The following is a 17,431-nucleotide window of genomic DNA, read 5'->3' as shown; positions in this document are numbered from 1 at the left end:
AACCAGAGAACCGTATACTGAGCTGAATATCAGCTTCAATGCATTGGAAACAACTGTGGCAACACTGGAAAATCACAAAGCTTGCACCAGTTGGGTCACATGAATGCTCACAAAGGAACAGAAAGAAAACTGTGCATATGTGTTTGTCAGGACCTATTGAACCAATACAAGGCTGAAGGTGACTGCATCATTATTAGTGATAAGATGCTATGTCACCACTCCGAGCTTGAGTCAAAATGGCAGCCAATGGAGTGGTAAGAAAAAGTTAAAGATGCAGCCCTTAGCAGGTAAAGTCTTGTGCAGTGTCTTTTGTGATAGGAAAGAGGTGACCCTTCTGCATTTCCTGGATCCTGGACAAACCATCAATTTTGATCACTACACCACGACACTGACCTACCACACTGCCAGTTTTGTCTGCACTGACCCACCATACCCTATATATAGTCTGGATATGGAGCCTTCTGACTTCCATCCACTTGGGCTGATGAAAGACAGACTGCATGAGCAACATTTTCATAACCATTATGCCATTATAACACCCGTGAAACAGTGGGTCACTTCTGCTGGTACAGATTTTTATAAGCACAACATGCAGGTTCTTCATCGCTAGTGAAAATGCATAGCTATCGGTAGTGACTATGCTGAAAAATAACAACTGGTTAAAAAACTAGCAATTGTTCTGGATTTGCCAAGGAGACTATGAGTTCCTGGGTAACTTTATTTTAATGGTATATACAACCAGAATTCCTAAGATCAAGGCAGAATTCTAACCAGTGTGTTCAGAATGTACTAAAAGCTTCAAATCCCCTTTCACCAGTAACTCAGGAAGCTGACACATGCAACTGATAAGGAAATTAAATGTTTCCCATACATACTCAAAAACAACAACAAAAAACAAACAAAAGCTAACAAAACTGGCTTTTTTCAACTTTATCCTGGCTCAGAAAGAACTAATTTTCAAGCAAAAGTCAGCTTAAGTAGACGAAAGTCAGTTGGAGTTCTCCTCCTGAGTGAAGAGCCATGTTACTCTTCCTGAGTTATTTATTCACTGGAATTGCCCTGCTGTTCCCACTGCAACCACTGTACCCTCAGACTGCAGCTAGAACAATATGCAAAACCAAAGTCAAAGCTCCCCTGCAGGTGGAGGTGGATCAACCTCTGCTTCCCATGCATATGGCCTGTTGGCATAAGCACACAAACGTTCAAAGCAGACTCTTCTGTGAATCACAGACCCTGGAGAAAACACTTTAAGACACACACATGCAGTCTGACGTCTGCACCCACTAGTTGTGACTAACCATGTGTGAAACAGTGGGAATCTGGGGCCTTACTTTTCTAGCCGGTAGAGTGGGCAGAATGTCTGATGGTAAATATGGACTATTTTCTAAGTAAAACATTATCATTTTAATGCAGTTGCTTGTCACAGGCATTCTTCATACTACTTTAACACCTAGAACAGTTATCAAACCATATATGCTAGCGTTCAATAAAGAAAGTATATTTAGATATAAAAATGCACGTTAAATGTAAATTCATACAATGAGGTAAATGTTAAAAATGTTACAACTTTGAAAATTATAATAGAAAAATCTAATTCCACAAAGTTACAGCAGCATTTTCAGCTAATCATTTAGTTTACTATTTCAGAATAATTAGGCCACAAGGCTCTACTCACAACTGACATAACATGAAGTCTGGATTTATTATGTCTGGGAAGGAAAAGAACAAATCTAATGGCAGGTTACAAAAAAGCTTCCAGTATTTGCACTATTTATTGATTCGCAGTTATTAAACTGGGAGAGAGTCACAATTGCAATAGAAATAGTTTTGGCACAAACAAAGCCATTTTGCACATAATTTTATGATAGCATACATGAGGGTGCTATAGTTACTGTGAGGATTGTAACTATAAATTTCCTGGTATGTCTTTATTTAAAAACTGAACAACAATGTTGCCATGGTGGGTTTTTTCCTAATAAGAAATGATAATGGAAAAATCTTTACAGATAATAACTAAAGTCAAATACGAAAGCATACTCAATTGCAGAGTCAAGAATTCCAAATACATGTAAACCCCAACCTTACATGAATCAATATATTCAACTCCTACATGTTTGTGATCTACTGAGCATGTTGAATGTTCTTGCTATTGCACATTAGGTTTGCTCAGCTCTGCAGTTAAGCATAGCTTATTTATTTATTTATTTATTTAATTTGGAAGAGCAACAACAACTGGGAAATTTAAAACTATTTGTTTATTGTTTCTGACTATAGAGCACTTCTGAGCAAGTTCTAAGGCCAGAGAACTACAGAGCTCCTGTTCTGTACAGTATGAACTTTAGGCCAAGGAAGACTCTCTCTTACGTAGAGTTCAAGAAAAGAAAATAGGACATAATACGAGATAAAAATAACAAAGCCTGTGATGACGTTCAGTAATTTTTCATTAGCCTGTAAATCACCTTTTTCTTCTAGACTGTAATAGCACTTGCTCAATTACACCAAAACATTTGGTTCTCTCTCATCTAATGAATTTAAGTAAGAGCTGTAGAAAATAAATGCCAAGTAGAACAGATTCAGAATTCTGGTGTAGAGCAATCATCTGAACAAATTCTAGTGTCTAATTTTATTACACAGATAATTACCAATTAAGTTAGTTACAAAGTATAGAATTTTAGATTATGCTGAAAGTGCAAAGCATGAAAGTTAATCAACTTACTAATCAACTGAATCAGTGTATTCTGCAGTGTAATGCCTGTGATAGATTTCACTCCTAAAGCTTTCCATCCTTTAATGCAAAATACCAGGAAAAAAAAAAAAAAGGGCAACATACACTCTGAACGTATTCCCCAACACCAGAGCTATTCTTACTACGTTTTTTTTATACCATAGTTTATACAACGGTGCATTCAAGGAGCCAGGAGGACATTATAACACACTACTAACTTTCTGTAATCACAAGGTTCTCAAGATAATATGGGTTATAAATGAAAAAATAGGTGAATCCATGTAAGCAGGAAAAGCATTAATACAACCTTGCTTTTTTTTTTTTTTTTCAAACAGTTGATGAGACAGGAGCAGCGACAAGTGAAGAAAAATGAAGGTCTTGTTAAAGTAGGTGCTTGTCTGTAAGTACTGGCAGTTCCACTTGTCTAAAAATATTTACATTAATATTATGTATTTTCAGTCAAAATCAAGGACATAGTTTATCATACAATACTGCATATAGTTGGTTACTGTGAATTCATAAAATAGACCTGAAAACTGAGTTTGTTCATCTCAACTAAGCCAGATGAATCTTTTCATTAAAATGAAATATCAGTGTTTTGGTGCTACTTTAATGTAATTCCTTCATGGTAACAAACGTGAAGAAGTCAGCATAATGCCAGAAGCAGCATTCAAGGACTCTACTATAGCATAATTTATGATCAATAGACATTGTTAAACACTAACAAAAAAGTGAACATTCCAGTCCATATCAAAGACTTCAAGATTGTGTCCCTAAGAAACAGAAGATGTATAAAAAAGCTGCCAGTATAAAAAAATGCACTCAATATTTCTGTCTGAATAATCTACTTTTAAAAAATCTTCTAATATCTAATATCTTTTATAAATATAGTTACAGAAAATACTACTTTAAAAGTGAAGTTCAAAGAAAATTAGGCACATTTATATTTTGTACACTGTAATAAAAAGCATACACATAGACCAGTGAAATTGAAGCAGTTACTTTTTCTTCATAAAGGCCTTCCTTATTAACTGAGCCTAACTGAGCCTAACTGATCAGAAGTTAGGCAGGAAACGTAAGGCTAAGATAAACTGTTTAACAGGGTTAAATTTAACAGGGTTCTAGGTTTTTAATTGAAACAGAAATCCTTAGTTAGTATATTTTTAATACAATTTCTTTTCCTCCAGAATGAAATTCAGGGACTCCTTTTACTGTTTTCCTTCCTAATTATAGGAAGAGGAACTGAAGATTCCTAGTACTGACTACGCTTTTTTTTATTAATGAAATAGGGCAAAATTCTGAATTGTGACATTATCTTGCTTTCACCTGGTCAGAGTCAAGGATACTGACAGAAATTTCAAGAACTCCTTCATTCAGAGATCTGTTTGGGTAACTCACTCCTGAATTATATAATCCAAGAAAATTCTCAAGCACTTGACTAAGGCACGATTAATTAAGAAGCAAACTTTAATCTAAAAGAAATTTGAACAGAAACACAACTGAATTTAGTACCATTCTGGGGAGAAACAAAAGCAACATGGTACTGTTACAGACCATTTCCCACTGGAAAGATATAACTAGAAGTTATTTTCAACATCTTCAATAGTTAGAAACTATTGAAAACACAGAGAAAGCAGTAGAGGAAAACAACAGAAGACCAAAGTCTGTGTGCAGTATAGAAGACAGGCTTCTGAACAGCTAAAATGCTAGCTAAGCCTAGTATGACTTACTCTGATTGAACAAGGTTATTCTTATAAATACAAAATTCAACTTTTTAGCAGTGACTGAAGTCTAACATTTACATCAAAATTAGGTAAAACTAAATATTTCTTATTAAAAAGGGTGCCTTGATTATTCCAGGTCTTAAAAGAGAAGCACTTAATAATAAAGCAAAAGTTCTTCAAGGAAAACAGTCTCAGGGCATTACTTCCCAATATGGTGAAAATCTGTGCTTAGCTTAACTGAAATAGGCAACTACCAGAAAGAACCAGAAACAGTAACAAACAACAGCATCATACCTGGAAAAAAGCAACCCATTCTTGGCAAAGTATACTACAATCATTCAAATCCCATTAAGCAAAAGCAGGTTGTGAGAAAGAAACACATTTGCAGCAGTTGCCACAAAGGCACACCACCCAACACAGGAAATGCAAGATATATGCTTAACCAAAACAGAGCATTAGAATATTTTCAAGCGTAACACAGGAGTCAAAAATGTTCCTGGTGGGCTCTCTTCTGCATTCACATAGGACAGAAAGACAGATTTCAAGAAAGCAAGCATCTAAAGCATACTTTCAAAGTATGAGATTACAAAATGGTCCTGTACAGAGAAGACTCAGAAGAATTAGCTGGTTTAGAAGAAACCATTTCAAAAACTCTTTGTAAATAGCACTCAATATTTCTGATATAAGTTTAAAGCCAAATAAGCCAGTTGAGTATTCCAGAGAAGACTGTTACACCATTACCACTAAAGGACATTCTGTGAATAATTCTACTAGCCAAAATTGCTTCATTATCTACATAGGATTAATAAATACAAAGTTAATCCATTCTCTTGTATGAGAACCCCGTACCACCACCATGTTCAATGGTATAGGGTGACCATACATGAGTTAAAATGAAAACGAGCTTCATATTAGGCCCAGAGCAAGGAATGCAATACAGGCACCCCTGTGGTGATCAGGCATGATGATTATGGTGGAGAACAGTTTTATTGTAGCAGAATGCAGCAAAAAGATCATGCAAAATAGGACATCATGTTGCAACAGTTCCTCAATGCCGAGATAGTTTTCTAATAAAAAAAGCATGGGGAAAACACTGAGACCTTTAATACCACTAGGAAGCAAGTAGCATTCAAAATATCAAATTCCCCCTGGTTCACACTACAACAAGGTATAGTCTGAATAACAAAAGACCCTCAAAAGGCAGATGAAAGCTTTCTTCCTATACTGTAATTATGTTTAATTCCACTTGACTGGTATAGTTTTTATGCTCCACGCTACAGTGAAGAGCTGGAGGACAGCAAAGGCTTACAACACTATAAAAAGTTTTGCACCTATGTTTAAATTTCCAGAGGGCACAGCAAGCAAAGAGGAAGGAAGTAAAGAAAAATACGAACATCTCATTCTTTCCTCCTGGGTATTTGCAATGGCTACAGCAAAGAAGAAGGCATGTACTTCACATTAGGACAAAATCAAGACTATTTCAGCTCTTTATAGTGGCTTGTAAACACGTTGTGCCAGAATATGCTGTAAGTACTTGAAGAAAGAAAATAAGAAACAAACAATAAGCTCAACTCTTTTTCCCATAAAACAGTAAAAAAAAAATTGCAAAAAAGAACCAACAACCAGTTCAAAGACAAAAAGCAAGGAAAGAGTAATCCAGTGACAGCACCATCGTCACAAGCACAAAATGTCTTTTTTAAACTTACCTCTCCTCCATTAACATACTCCATCACAAAACACAAACGATCCTTTGTCTGGAAGGAATATTTCAAGGACTTGCAAAGAAAACAGAAAAAACAAAACAATTATCAATTCGTATTAACCCAGTTTCTTGCACTTTAACAAAATTTAGTTTTATCTTCTTAACAGACAATTCTGACTTGGTGAGAACTTTCAGGAAACTACAATTTTAATGAATCTACCTAGAGCTTGTGATGAGTAAACACAAGACGCTCATATCTTCACTCATCTCTGCCATATGCCCACTGATATGTTCACAACATTCCTTGTTATAATAAAATATTAAATAGCTATTAAAATATATTATTTCTACTTCATTTCTTACTGCCATGCATAGTACCACCCATACCTGTACATCATTTTAATATCTTACAAAGTCATTTTCTACAGTGCTCAAGGAGAGCACATATTCCTTTTCCTTCTCCTTATCCAAAATAAAATCTTTAAGTGATCTTAACTTGCTCTCGCCTTCAATTCCAAAACAAGGAGTCTCTATTTTCACAAAGTACATTTTAAAATTGTAACAAATGTTTTCATCAATTAAGATTTTTAACTTTTCAATACTGATTTCATTTTGCTGGGAAAAAAAAAAAAAAAGAAAGAAAAGAAAAGAAAAAAGACACCAAAGCAAAAAAATGATACAAATGCAGATAAGGCCTAATTTAAGAAATGTTGTTGAACAAAATCATAAGGCAGCTCACGTAACTTAAAATAGTTGCTTTGTTAAATCTGAAAGATATAAAGATACACCTGCAGTGACATTTGTGTATGACTTCAGTGGAATTACTTCTGCTTATCTTTACAATCTAAGAATTCACTGACTGAATTCCAATAATATTTTGGCCAAGGAATGAAAATGAAGTCCTTTACTTTATAATGGTTTTTATACATAATAAAGTTTCCGTGTTATGCAATTCATTTTTTTTAACAGAAAAAAAAAATCTATTTTTTCCCTGTCTTACAATAATGTAATCTTTTGAAATCAATGAAAAGATTTGCTAATGTGTTCTCTAAGAACAAGATTAATAATTACTTCTACAGAAGGCTGTTGTAAAATTAAAATTATTAATTGTAATTCGTAATGCATCTCAAAATTCTCATCTTCTTTTCAGTATTTTCTAGTAAATCTTAACCAAGTGAAGACAGGCATTGAAATAGCAGCGTTTAAATTTTGTTGCTACAAGGAATGCTTCTGCTGAACCAATTGTTATTTCATCATTTTGATGAAATCTCTGCAGTTTGAAGTTGATGTTTTCTTTATAAAAATAAATTACAGGGAAAATATGTAAAATTAGTAACTTATTTAAAAAAAAAAAAAAAAAAAGTCCATATAAAAACATTCCTGAATAGTCACATTTTACAGCTAAATGTGTTTTCAGTGCATTTAAGTATTATAAATTTATTAGAAACTTTATTTCTGAACCATTAGATAAGTACATAACCACTATATGTCATCACGAGAAAAACTTCAAAGTTTGTAATGTTACATTCATACTGGAATATCCAACTTGTAGAAAATTACCTGTTTAAGCTCTTAATGGCATGTAATATTTAGTTCCTAGTACTTACTGTTAAAAAAGGATGTCTGGTGTTTTTCAATACTCTGCTTTCCGTAAGTGTATGAGCCACTTCATCCTAAGTAGTAAAAAATACAAGTAGGTTTTAATTAAGATACAAAATTGCTGCTAGTTAATTACAAGGAAAAAGATATTACTTCCATAAACACAAATCAACACTGAAGATGCGTACTTGTGCCTGGGGAAGCTCATCTGCCCTCTACCTGCCAGGTGTTCTTCCTTCCAGAGCCATCACTTGCCTTTTCCCAGACAGGAAGCACACTAGAGGTGAGAAGGAGCCTGGATGGAGCAATCAAGGCCCCACAGACAGGTTATGACCAGTGCTACCCTCACATTGCCAAGGGCCTGTCCTAAGAAGCTGAGAAGCTGCTATCTTCTGCCATTTACTGTGGCAATAAGCATCAGCTGAATATTATACTGAACTGGAGACGAACCTGGTGACTAAAACACCAACCATAACACCACATTTGTAAATTTATTTAAACAGGATATGCTTTAATATTGCTGCAAATAATACTAATGTAAGATTACTGTCCTGGGCATGCTTATCATGCTCTGCTCTGAAGATAAGGTATCATTAAACTAATTTACTAATTAAATTATTATTACTGTAAACACAGATGTCAGGAGTTTTAGATTATGCTTTAAAAACTGTCAAAATAGGAAATTAAAAAATAAAAACAGAGTTCTCAGTAAAAAATTTTGATGCCATCCAGTTAAGTAGTAGTGCATTATTGTGTATAGGCACCACAGCCACATACTAAGGAGAAAAACAAAAATGCTTCAAGGAGGGAGAAAAGCTATTCTAAAGAATCATTCATACAACAGAATCATGTAATTCACTTCATCTTGGATCTCTTGGGCAGTCTGTAATAAACAGCGATGTTGCAACAACAAATCCAAGAGGCTCACCACTCATCTTTCTAATCTTCAATGATGTGATTTAGTCTGCAATACCTCTTCAATTGGTGATGCAGAAAAAAAAGGCTTATTCTCAGATTCAGACTCTAATTGAAAAAGTAGGCAGAATAGTGTGCACCATTCATGAAGTCAGTAAATTTTATAATATGTTAATGACCTGGAGATAAGGGCTTACCTACAAATAAACTTTTAATACACACATATACAAGATTGTAGTGTATCCCTATAGAGACTTTTTACACTACAATGAATAGGTTATTTTAATCATTACTTAAGTTATTTACTTCTACCTTCTGAAATAATTTTCAATATTGCTAAAGCAGAATTTAAGGATTAATTACACATTCCTGTTAATTTTACTAATAAACATTAATTTTATTTGTATTTTTTTCCAAGTGCATGCAAAATTGCTTTGCTACTGACACCATTCATGTGAAAGAAGATAAACTGAGACAACATAGAATATTTTCTGTAGATCTCATTCTTCATCAATTGTGATCTGAGTAAAAACGTACCTAAACTGCTATTATCTTCATGGGAGGAAAAAAAAAAAAAAAAAGGAAAAAAAAAAAAAGAAAGGAATCCCATCACTTCTCTGGTGAATCATGAAGTTTAGATGAGGAAAGAAACTGAAGAACAAGCAAAACAGAAGCTGGTTTTCATGAAGCTCAAAGAAATGCAATCGCCTTTGAGGTTTCTATTCCACTTTCAAATTTAATCAAGACTGATCAACACATTCAAAAGCTATTAGAATGAGAGTGACAGGCATACAAAAGAACACTGAGATAGCTTGCAGAACTCTGTAACCTTTCTTTTCATTCACAAGTAGAAAAATTGGAAAAACATGACAAATATTTGAAAATATATACAATTCATAGCTGTTGTCATCCACAGTCAGCTTCTAGGAACACCAGTACTATTAGCCACAAGGATTCAAGAATTTTCAGTCAGGCTTATATCCCCCAAAAACCTCTTTGCTTAGTAATCAGAGTTATTTTTAATTGTATAATGATGACAACAGAAATAGTGTTCTTGTTCTCAAAGTTGACTTGAGCAAGAAGGGTTCAAACTTTAGAAACAAACTTCAGATCTTCAAGTTAAAACTGAATAAAATTATCACCAACCATAAGGGCCAATAATGTTACATCAATCAAATGAGACTGGACAATTCCAATTTAAATAATTTCTTCAGACCAGCTTCAGATTGCTTTTTTGCACCTCAAAAACTACAACAGTAGAACTGTTATTCCCATGCACAGCTAACCTTATCTAGCAAACCAGGTACAGCATAGGTTCATTAAGAAACATAATTAAAACTACAACTTTCCTTACCTTTGCAATAATGACTTCTTTTTTCAAAATCTTCATAGCATAGTATTTCCCACTAGCCTTCTCTCGGACCAGGATAACTTTGCCAAACGTGCCTTTGCCCAGTAGTTTTAAATAGTCAAAGTCATTCATTGTCTACAAGGAGCAAAGTACAGGCAAGGATTAGCAAGACTTGAGCTATGCAGTCCCAAAATATATTCAGAAACGCTTCTGCAAAAACCACTGCCCAAACTCAGGCAAAGTATGTAGTACAGCTACAACTGTACCTATCTTTTTAATATTGTAGCCAAGGCCTACAATAATTACTTCTCTATAAATATTTTTTAATACCAGATACTAATTCAAGTATTCATTAGCAATATTTACCATGACACTGCTATCCTTTTAACATGCTTGCCTTTTGCTTATCAGGACTCTAAATTTATCTTCCACTTAATCTTTCTGCAGTTATATTCCTGAAAACTCAAATTTAAATAATTTTGAGCTTTCTTCTTTGGTTAGGAAGGAAGAGTAGAATTATTAGAGTAAAAAATATATTGATGTATTACCAGAACCTATTTTAACTTGTATCCTGTTCATGAAACTGTTTTTCTTAGCTCTGCAAATAACCCGTTATATAAACACAGGACCTTTTCATAAGGTTGTAAAACACTCATTAAGTGATGGAAAGTGGGTAGAATGAGAGGTTTTTTTTCCACAGATCAGACAGAACAAAGTTTGAACAACAAATTCACCTAAGTCTCTTTGGGATAGACTTCCAGGATGACTTTAGTTCTGTCTATTACATATCACCTACCACACTGACAGCTTTAAAAAGATTATTTAGTTCTAATTCCTCTTCACTACCTCAAAACACATGGGGGGCATGAGGAGAATTAAGAAAGAAATGATCAAGATTTACATGGATTGTCACTATAACCTAAATTTTTAGGTTTTTTTGGATTCTTTCAATGAAATGCATTATTTCCACTCATATTCATCAGTACGGATTCTAATAAGTAACAGTAACTAATAAGGGAAAGTCACAATTTATAGCAAAACAGATCTGTTGCACATGTACGTGCATGTGTACTCATAATTTCTCTAATCTTAGCTAAGTCCCTCTTCTTGTCTCACTGTTGGCTGGTCATAAGTCTCCCCTTAAAAACAGCACAATTTTTTGCTTCTATCAAGTCAAAAGAAATACATTCAAGGTCATGTATCCTAGTTTGGGAATTTCTGAAAGTTACTCCATGAAAGAACATTCTCAAAATATTCTTCTTACCACTGACTGGTATAATGTGTATATAAAGCTGTGATACAAACGCTATGTGGCAACTACTACTTCATCAACTAAAGAGAAGATTTCTCAAATATCGCGGTCAGTATATAGGAAAGTCAGGGTATCTACTTTGATAGTTCTATGATAACCATCAAGGAAAAAGAAACCGTCTTTAAGTTAAAGCATTGAAAACTGTCAGAATTCGCATGATAAATTCCCAGGCTGGATGTGGCTCTTTCAGGCTGGATATGGCTGTTCTGGTGGTCGGCAACCCTGCCTGTAGCAGAGAGGTTGAAATTAGATAATCGCTGTTGTCCTTTTCAACTCAGGCCATTCTATGACTCTATGAAATTCAAAATGCATTTAAAATACAATTCAGGCAGAAGACGAGTAATTCAGCTCACAGTCCACCCTAACTTCATACTGCATTCTACCACACAGAAAGGCCAACAGCTTTTATGACAAAGAATGCAGAGCAAACATAACAGTTCATCACTTCTAACTGTCAAAAATTTATCAGAACATAAGCTGCACTGAAGAGGTAACTATTCCCATAATTCCAATCATCCTGAGAGGCTGAATTTAAAGAGAAACCATCAGAGTTTGAACAAAGACAGCTCATAATAGCAGCCCTTTGCCGGTACACAGAAGGAGGATATTGGCTCAACTGATCACAGACATGGGCTTGATGCTAAGAGCAGCAAGCCAGTCAAACTGAAACTCATTTGTCTAAAATTTGCTTACATCATTCATCAAAGCAGGCAGGAATCTAGCTGCAACCTTGCTAAAAACAGATTTTTTAAAAATGCAGATTTATAAAAGGAAGGTAATAGTTCTGAGAGATTTTGAGTCGTGGCTTAACAGCAGGTTATGGTAGCAGTGATAGTTCTAAGAATAAAGTCTCCTGATGCTGTCATTCTTTAGAAGCTTAGCAGAAGGCTTAGAGATGATATTCAGTGCAGGGTAACTCAAAAAGTCTGCCAAAGAACACAAGACCTTGAGAGATAAAAACACAGATGCCATAGCTGAGAGTGTACTGAAAACTGGCAAAAAAATTGAAATAATTCCTAAACCTGAGAATGTTGGTAAGCAAGTTTGGAGGCTTCCATAAGATTGATTTCTGTTTCCTTCACAATTTTCCCACTTCTTCCACTCCTACTGAACCCTGAGAAGTGAATTTATTTACTCATTATATTGTTCTTTGGCTTCTCTAAAAAAATCCATTTCTTATTCATGCTGAGCCCTGAAAAACAAATTCCCAAACAAGTAACAAAGAGTATATGACTGGGAATTTTCACCTGAATTAATCAAGAAGAAATTCTACTTAACAGAAACAGTTTGCAAGGAATAAAAGCAGTTTGTTTACTGTTTCTTGTACTTGAAATTTTAGTGATAACATTACTGCAGAACTTAAGTGGCACAGTGACACTACTGAAAGAACTTCAAAATAAAAAGGTGGCTTCGGTTCTTCCAGCTAATGTGGACAGAGATGTTGCCACAGAGATGCTGCTGGCAGGCTGTTTATAGCAAGTTCAGTTTCTTAAAGACTGTTTTTTTGTAAACCTTTTGCTATACTTTTTATTTAAGAGAAGTAGTAGGCCCACTTCTTAATCTGATTATGCTCTTCTACTCATATGAATATCATCTGGTGCATGCACAGGAAAAATTCACTGCGTGCAGATACAAGACCAGGTGACTAAACAAGTTTGTTGGACACAATGTGCAAAAAATTCTTGAAATTGAAGGAAATCTAATATAAAAAAGGCAACACATTAAGTAGATATAACTGAAGCGGTCTGATTTTGTTAACAAATACAAATGCTAAGCAGAAGCTTTTCAGAAACATTTTACAAAAAAATATTTCCTCTATTTTCAATTAATATAAAAGGAACAAAAAGGGACTTCCCTTTATTATGGTCACTCAAGACACCTTATTCAAAAACCATCCAAGCACTTTTTGCTGAGTCTTCCAAAAGTTTTAAATATGAAGTAGGATTTTAAGTTTTGGAAAAAAAAAAAACTTCCTTGATGCTATCAGTGAGCTTTTCAGTGGCTACACACACCTCACTCTGAACTATCATTAGGTGTTGAATATGACCATTTTTTATTTCACATTTGATTTGTAGTTTGCTTTTGGCCTGATGACAAATACATTACATCTGTAGCACAGCACATGCACTGTCCTGGAATTTTACTTTAGTTCTTACAGCATTAGTTACAAGAAAGTAACAGAAGAAATGATCTTCCACCTACTCTTATTCCCACAACTATTTTGTTGTATGGGAAAAGCATTGTGAACAAGGAGAGCACATGTTCCAGATAAACAACTTACATTTGAACACATTTATTTTAACACCTTGAAAATGCTTGTCGTTATTCAGTGTTTTTGTACTCTACTAACAGGATACACAACCTCGGCATAGTGGTCAGATCTTTAAAAGAGCAAACCCAAATCCCTTCCACATAATCACACTGCCTCTCACAAAGACTGACACATCTTGAACACAGCCTCTGTCTTGCTGTCACTTATTATATTTTACCCTGGAGCACCATCACTAAATCTCTATGCTGCAAGGCTAAAAGTTGAATGTCAACTTCTCCAACATGACAATTCATGATGAGAGTATTGCCATGCCTGTATATGATTAGTTTTCCTTTTTAAGCAGTGAAAAAAAAAAAAAGAAAAAAAAAAAACATAGAAAATTATGTACAATGAAACTACATAAAGTAACTGTGCTTGTATTGCAAACTCATGTTCTCAAAACTTAAAACATGACAGAATTAAGACTTCCTGTAATAGCCCATTCCTAAGGACACAGCTGTCAGCCACTGATCTTTCTATAATTCTTGCCTCATCATTCTTGTAATGTTCAATATTCCTTTTCGCTGTCCATCATTAAGAGACATTCTGTGACATTAGCTCTAAGATTATTTTGCTGTCTGCAGACTTTCATTTCATTTTCCACAGGTTTCACTCTGTAGCTAGAAAGAATGAAGCCAATCCTATAGAATCATGTTATTATTTCTCATGTGATTTCAATGCATTTTTTGAGTCATGTCAGTTCTGTATAACAAATGAGAAACATCCACTCAACTTCTTCATTATTCTCTAAGAGTAGTTCATAAATCCAGAAACATGGGACAAAATGGAAACCCAAGATAATACACAAATTTTATGTGACACAATCTTTAAAACATAATGTGTTTATCCTGTTGACTCTGGAGATATAGCTATAAGCATGCTATAGACAGCAATGTACATATTCCTACTTATACCAGAAGCTGTGACGGATTCCAAAGAAATAAGATACCATTTTCACTGAGAATTAAAGCAAAGGTTTTTTTTTCCCATACAGAAAAAAACAAGGTCAGTAATAGCCAAATTCGGCTAGCCTTTCTCATGTAAATCATCTAATTTTATATTGGGCTCTACTTGCATGAGAAAGTGGGCAAACACTCTTCTGAAGAAAATATTTTATTCCTATACTCCTGGAAGAGCGAACAAACATAAAAATAATATTCAAAAAAACAAGCAGATTGTTAACATGTGCCTGAATGGTTGAACAGTACCTTTGAAAGGTGGTATACCAGACAACATAACAAATACATAAAATTAGAGCAGTACAGCTTTATGAGGTAAGTATGTAGTTCTATGCTTGAAGTATACTGAAATTTATGTGGAGATATTATTGCTTCTATATCCAACTAGATCATTTTGCAGAATTACTTACATATTAATCTTATTAGTTATTTTTGAATGTTATTACCTTTCTTTTATGATGAGTTGTTGAAGCATCCATCTCCTCTTCACCTATATTGTCTATCTGTGAAGTTGGACTACAGTTCATTCTTTCCTCTTCTTGTCTCTGAAGTCTGTCTGCTACAGCCTGGATTGCTTCTGTCCATTCTTCCCTATCACAAACAAGTCAACAATCCTATTAGAAACTTAACAAAATTCATCCAAATAATTTGATTATATTGTTTTTCACATGCTACATTGCTTCAATATGAAACACCCAGTAAAGGAGGATGCAAAGCTGTTGGAGCAGGTCCAGAAGAGGGCCACTAAGATGATCAGAGGGCTGAAGCTCCTCTCATACAAAGAAAGGTTGAGGGGGCTGGGCTTGTTTAGTTTGGAGAAGAGAAGGTTCTAGGGGGACCTTACTGTGGTCTTCTAGAACTTGAAAGGGAGCTTACAAGCAGGAGGGGGACTGACTTTTCACATGGTGTGATCATAAAAGGACAAGGGGCAATGGCTTTAAACTAGAAGAAGGAAGATTCAGGTTACATGTTTGGAAGAATTTTTTTTATTCAGAGGGTGGTGAGGTGCTGGAACAGGTTGCTCAGAGAGGCTGTGGATGCCCTATCTATGGAAGCATTCAAGACTAGGCTGAGTGGGATCCTGAGTAGCATGACCTAGTAGTTGGAATTCCTGACCACTGCAGGAGGGTTGGAATTAGACGACCTCTAAGGTCCTCTCCAACCTAGGCCAATCCATGACTCTATAAATAAAGCCAAATCATAGTGTTGACCTCAACAGGAAAGGCGCGTTCAATGGGAAGACACAGTACATCTAACCAGAAAAACAGAATGGAATATTTTAGTGAGATACACCATCCCATATCCCCCATACATTTCCAGTGCTTTAAAGAAGTTAATTCTTGAGTGTGTTTCTGTTTACTGAAAGAAGAAAAGCTAATAAGCCCCATAAAAGAAATTGTAACAAACATACTGCTTTCTGTGCCAAAAAGAACACATTAAGAGTAAAAGGAAAATCTAAGACAGTAAAGCAAAAAAATACTCGAAAGCAGTCTTCCTTTGTTCAAAATTTAACACTTTGGAGACATATCATGACATAGCTTTGGCTTATTTGAACACATTCATCCCACTCACCAGCAGTTTGCAGACTAGATACGAGCTCGGATTATATTTTACAGAAGCTGACTTATAAATTGTTCAAATAACTGTTTAGAAGTGCCTGGAATGTCAGAACTCCACATGCTGATTACTGAGCAGTCCCAGCTGAGACTGTTGAAAACTGTGCATAACCAACACTGAAAGCGAAACAAAAATAAACTCTCACCGTTCCTCTGGAGTGTCTACGTGGAATGTCCTCTCTATGACAGTGGTCCACTGAAGACATCTGATAATGAATGTGTTTGGCTTTGGTCGCTCTGTTTTCATTAGCTGACATTCTAGAGAAATACATTATATTTCACCCTTTATAGTCTCCCAGTTAATGTTGAAAAGCAAATAAAATGACTTAGATAAAATACATACAGCTTATGTATACCTAGCCAGCACATAAAAGGAAATACAGAACACCAATATAACCACAGGCTTGAACATAAGGTAGAAGAAACAAGTCAGATATATTGATGGAACTTGTACTGTTCCCCATATAAAATGTGATCTCCATTTGCAAATCAGGTCTATTACAAAGGTAAAAGAATGAGATCCTAGATTGCTCCAGTAGGGCAAGGTAACAGCAGTAGCCAAAGGCACATTTTTCCACCTGTACCTGGCAGGATTATGATGTTTTCCTTCAATGGTAATCATGCTGCAATTACCAGGGTACCACCACCTCACAATTAGATTTATTGTAAAACATCTTATCTGAGAGAATTCTGCTGCTGAAATCAATTTGATTATTAAACATAGAATTACCACCCACATTCCCAGTGGGGCTGCCCCAGGATGTCAGCTTGTTCTTAGCACTCCAAGGCAGAAACTGGTCTATCTAGGCTGTTTCCCTTAAATACTTCTCTAAACACTTCCTACAATCCCCCAAAATAGTGATTTCAAATCTCTGCAAGCAAACTATTTTTTCTTAGCATTTAACTCTTCCAATAATTTAAGCACCATTTATTGTCCTTCCAGTCAATTTATTCTCTTCTTCGACCGGCTAATTCTTTTAGATATCTGAAGACTACTCTGTCTCTCTTCAGTCTTCCTTGGCCTAAATCACTTAAGCCAGTCAGTCCTCACAGGTTGTGCTTTCATATCCCAGATCTTTCCTGACTCAGAAATCTAGACACGCAGACAATCTTCTATTACTCTGTCACAAGAGCTCAACACTGTTAATTCAGACAGTGGTTTGATGAGACTTGATGTTTGACGTTAGACTTCACAACACAGCACACTACACTAAAAC

At 35.2% G+C, this 17,431-nt stretch overlaps 1 protein-coding gene across 5 annotated transcripts in view; it reads right to left on the bottom strand.

Moving 5' to 3' along the window:
• The window catches only part of AKT3 (AKT serine/threonine kinase 3), a 137,326-nt gene that overhangs the window by 32,593 nt on the left and 87,302 nt on the right, over positions 1 to 17,431 (bottom strand). For all 5 annotated transcript variants that reach the window (XM_015857621.2, XM_015857620.2, XM_085541262.1 and 2 more), the window contains exons 4-8: positions 16,361 to 16,472; positions 15,045 to 15,189; positions 10,020 to 10,151; positions 7,759 to 7,824; positions 6,156 to 6,224 (exon numbers count right to left, since the gene is read on the bottom strand). In XM_015857621.2, coding sequence (XP_015713107.2) covers positions 6,156 to 6,224; positions 7,759 to 7,824; positions 10,020 to 10,151; positions 15,045 to 15,189; positions 16,361 to 16,472 — 524 coding nt within the window. The remainder of the gene's footprint in view (positions 1 to 6,155; positions 6,225 to 7,758; positions 7,825 to 10,019; positions 10,152 to 15,044; positions 15,190 to 16,360; positions 16,473 to 17,431) is intronic.

This window comes from Coturnix japonica, chromosome 3, assembly GCF_054131305.1.
Source record: "Coturnix japonica strain WE chromosome 3, WE-NBRP24, whole genome shotgun sequence".
Lineage (NCBI taxonomy): Eukaryota > Metazoa > Chordata > Aves > Galliformes > Phasianidae > Coturnix > Coturnix japonica.
This window is presented reverse-complemented; position numbering and strand designations above follow the sequence as displayed.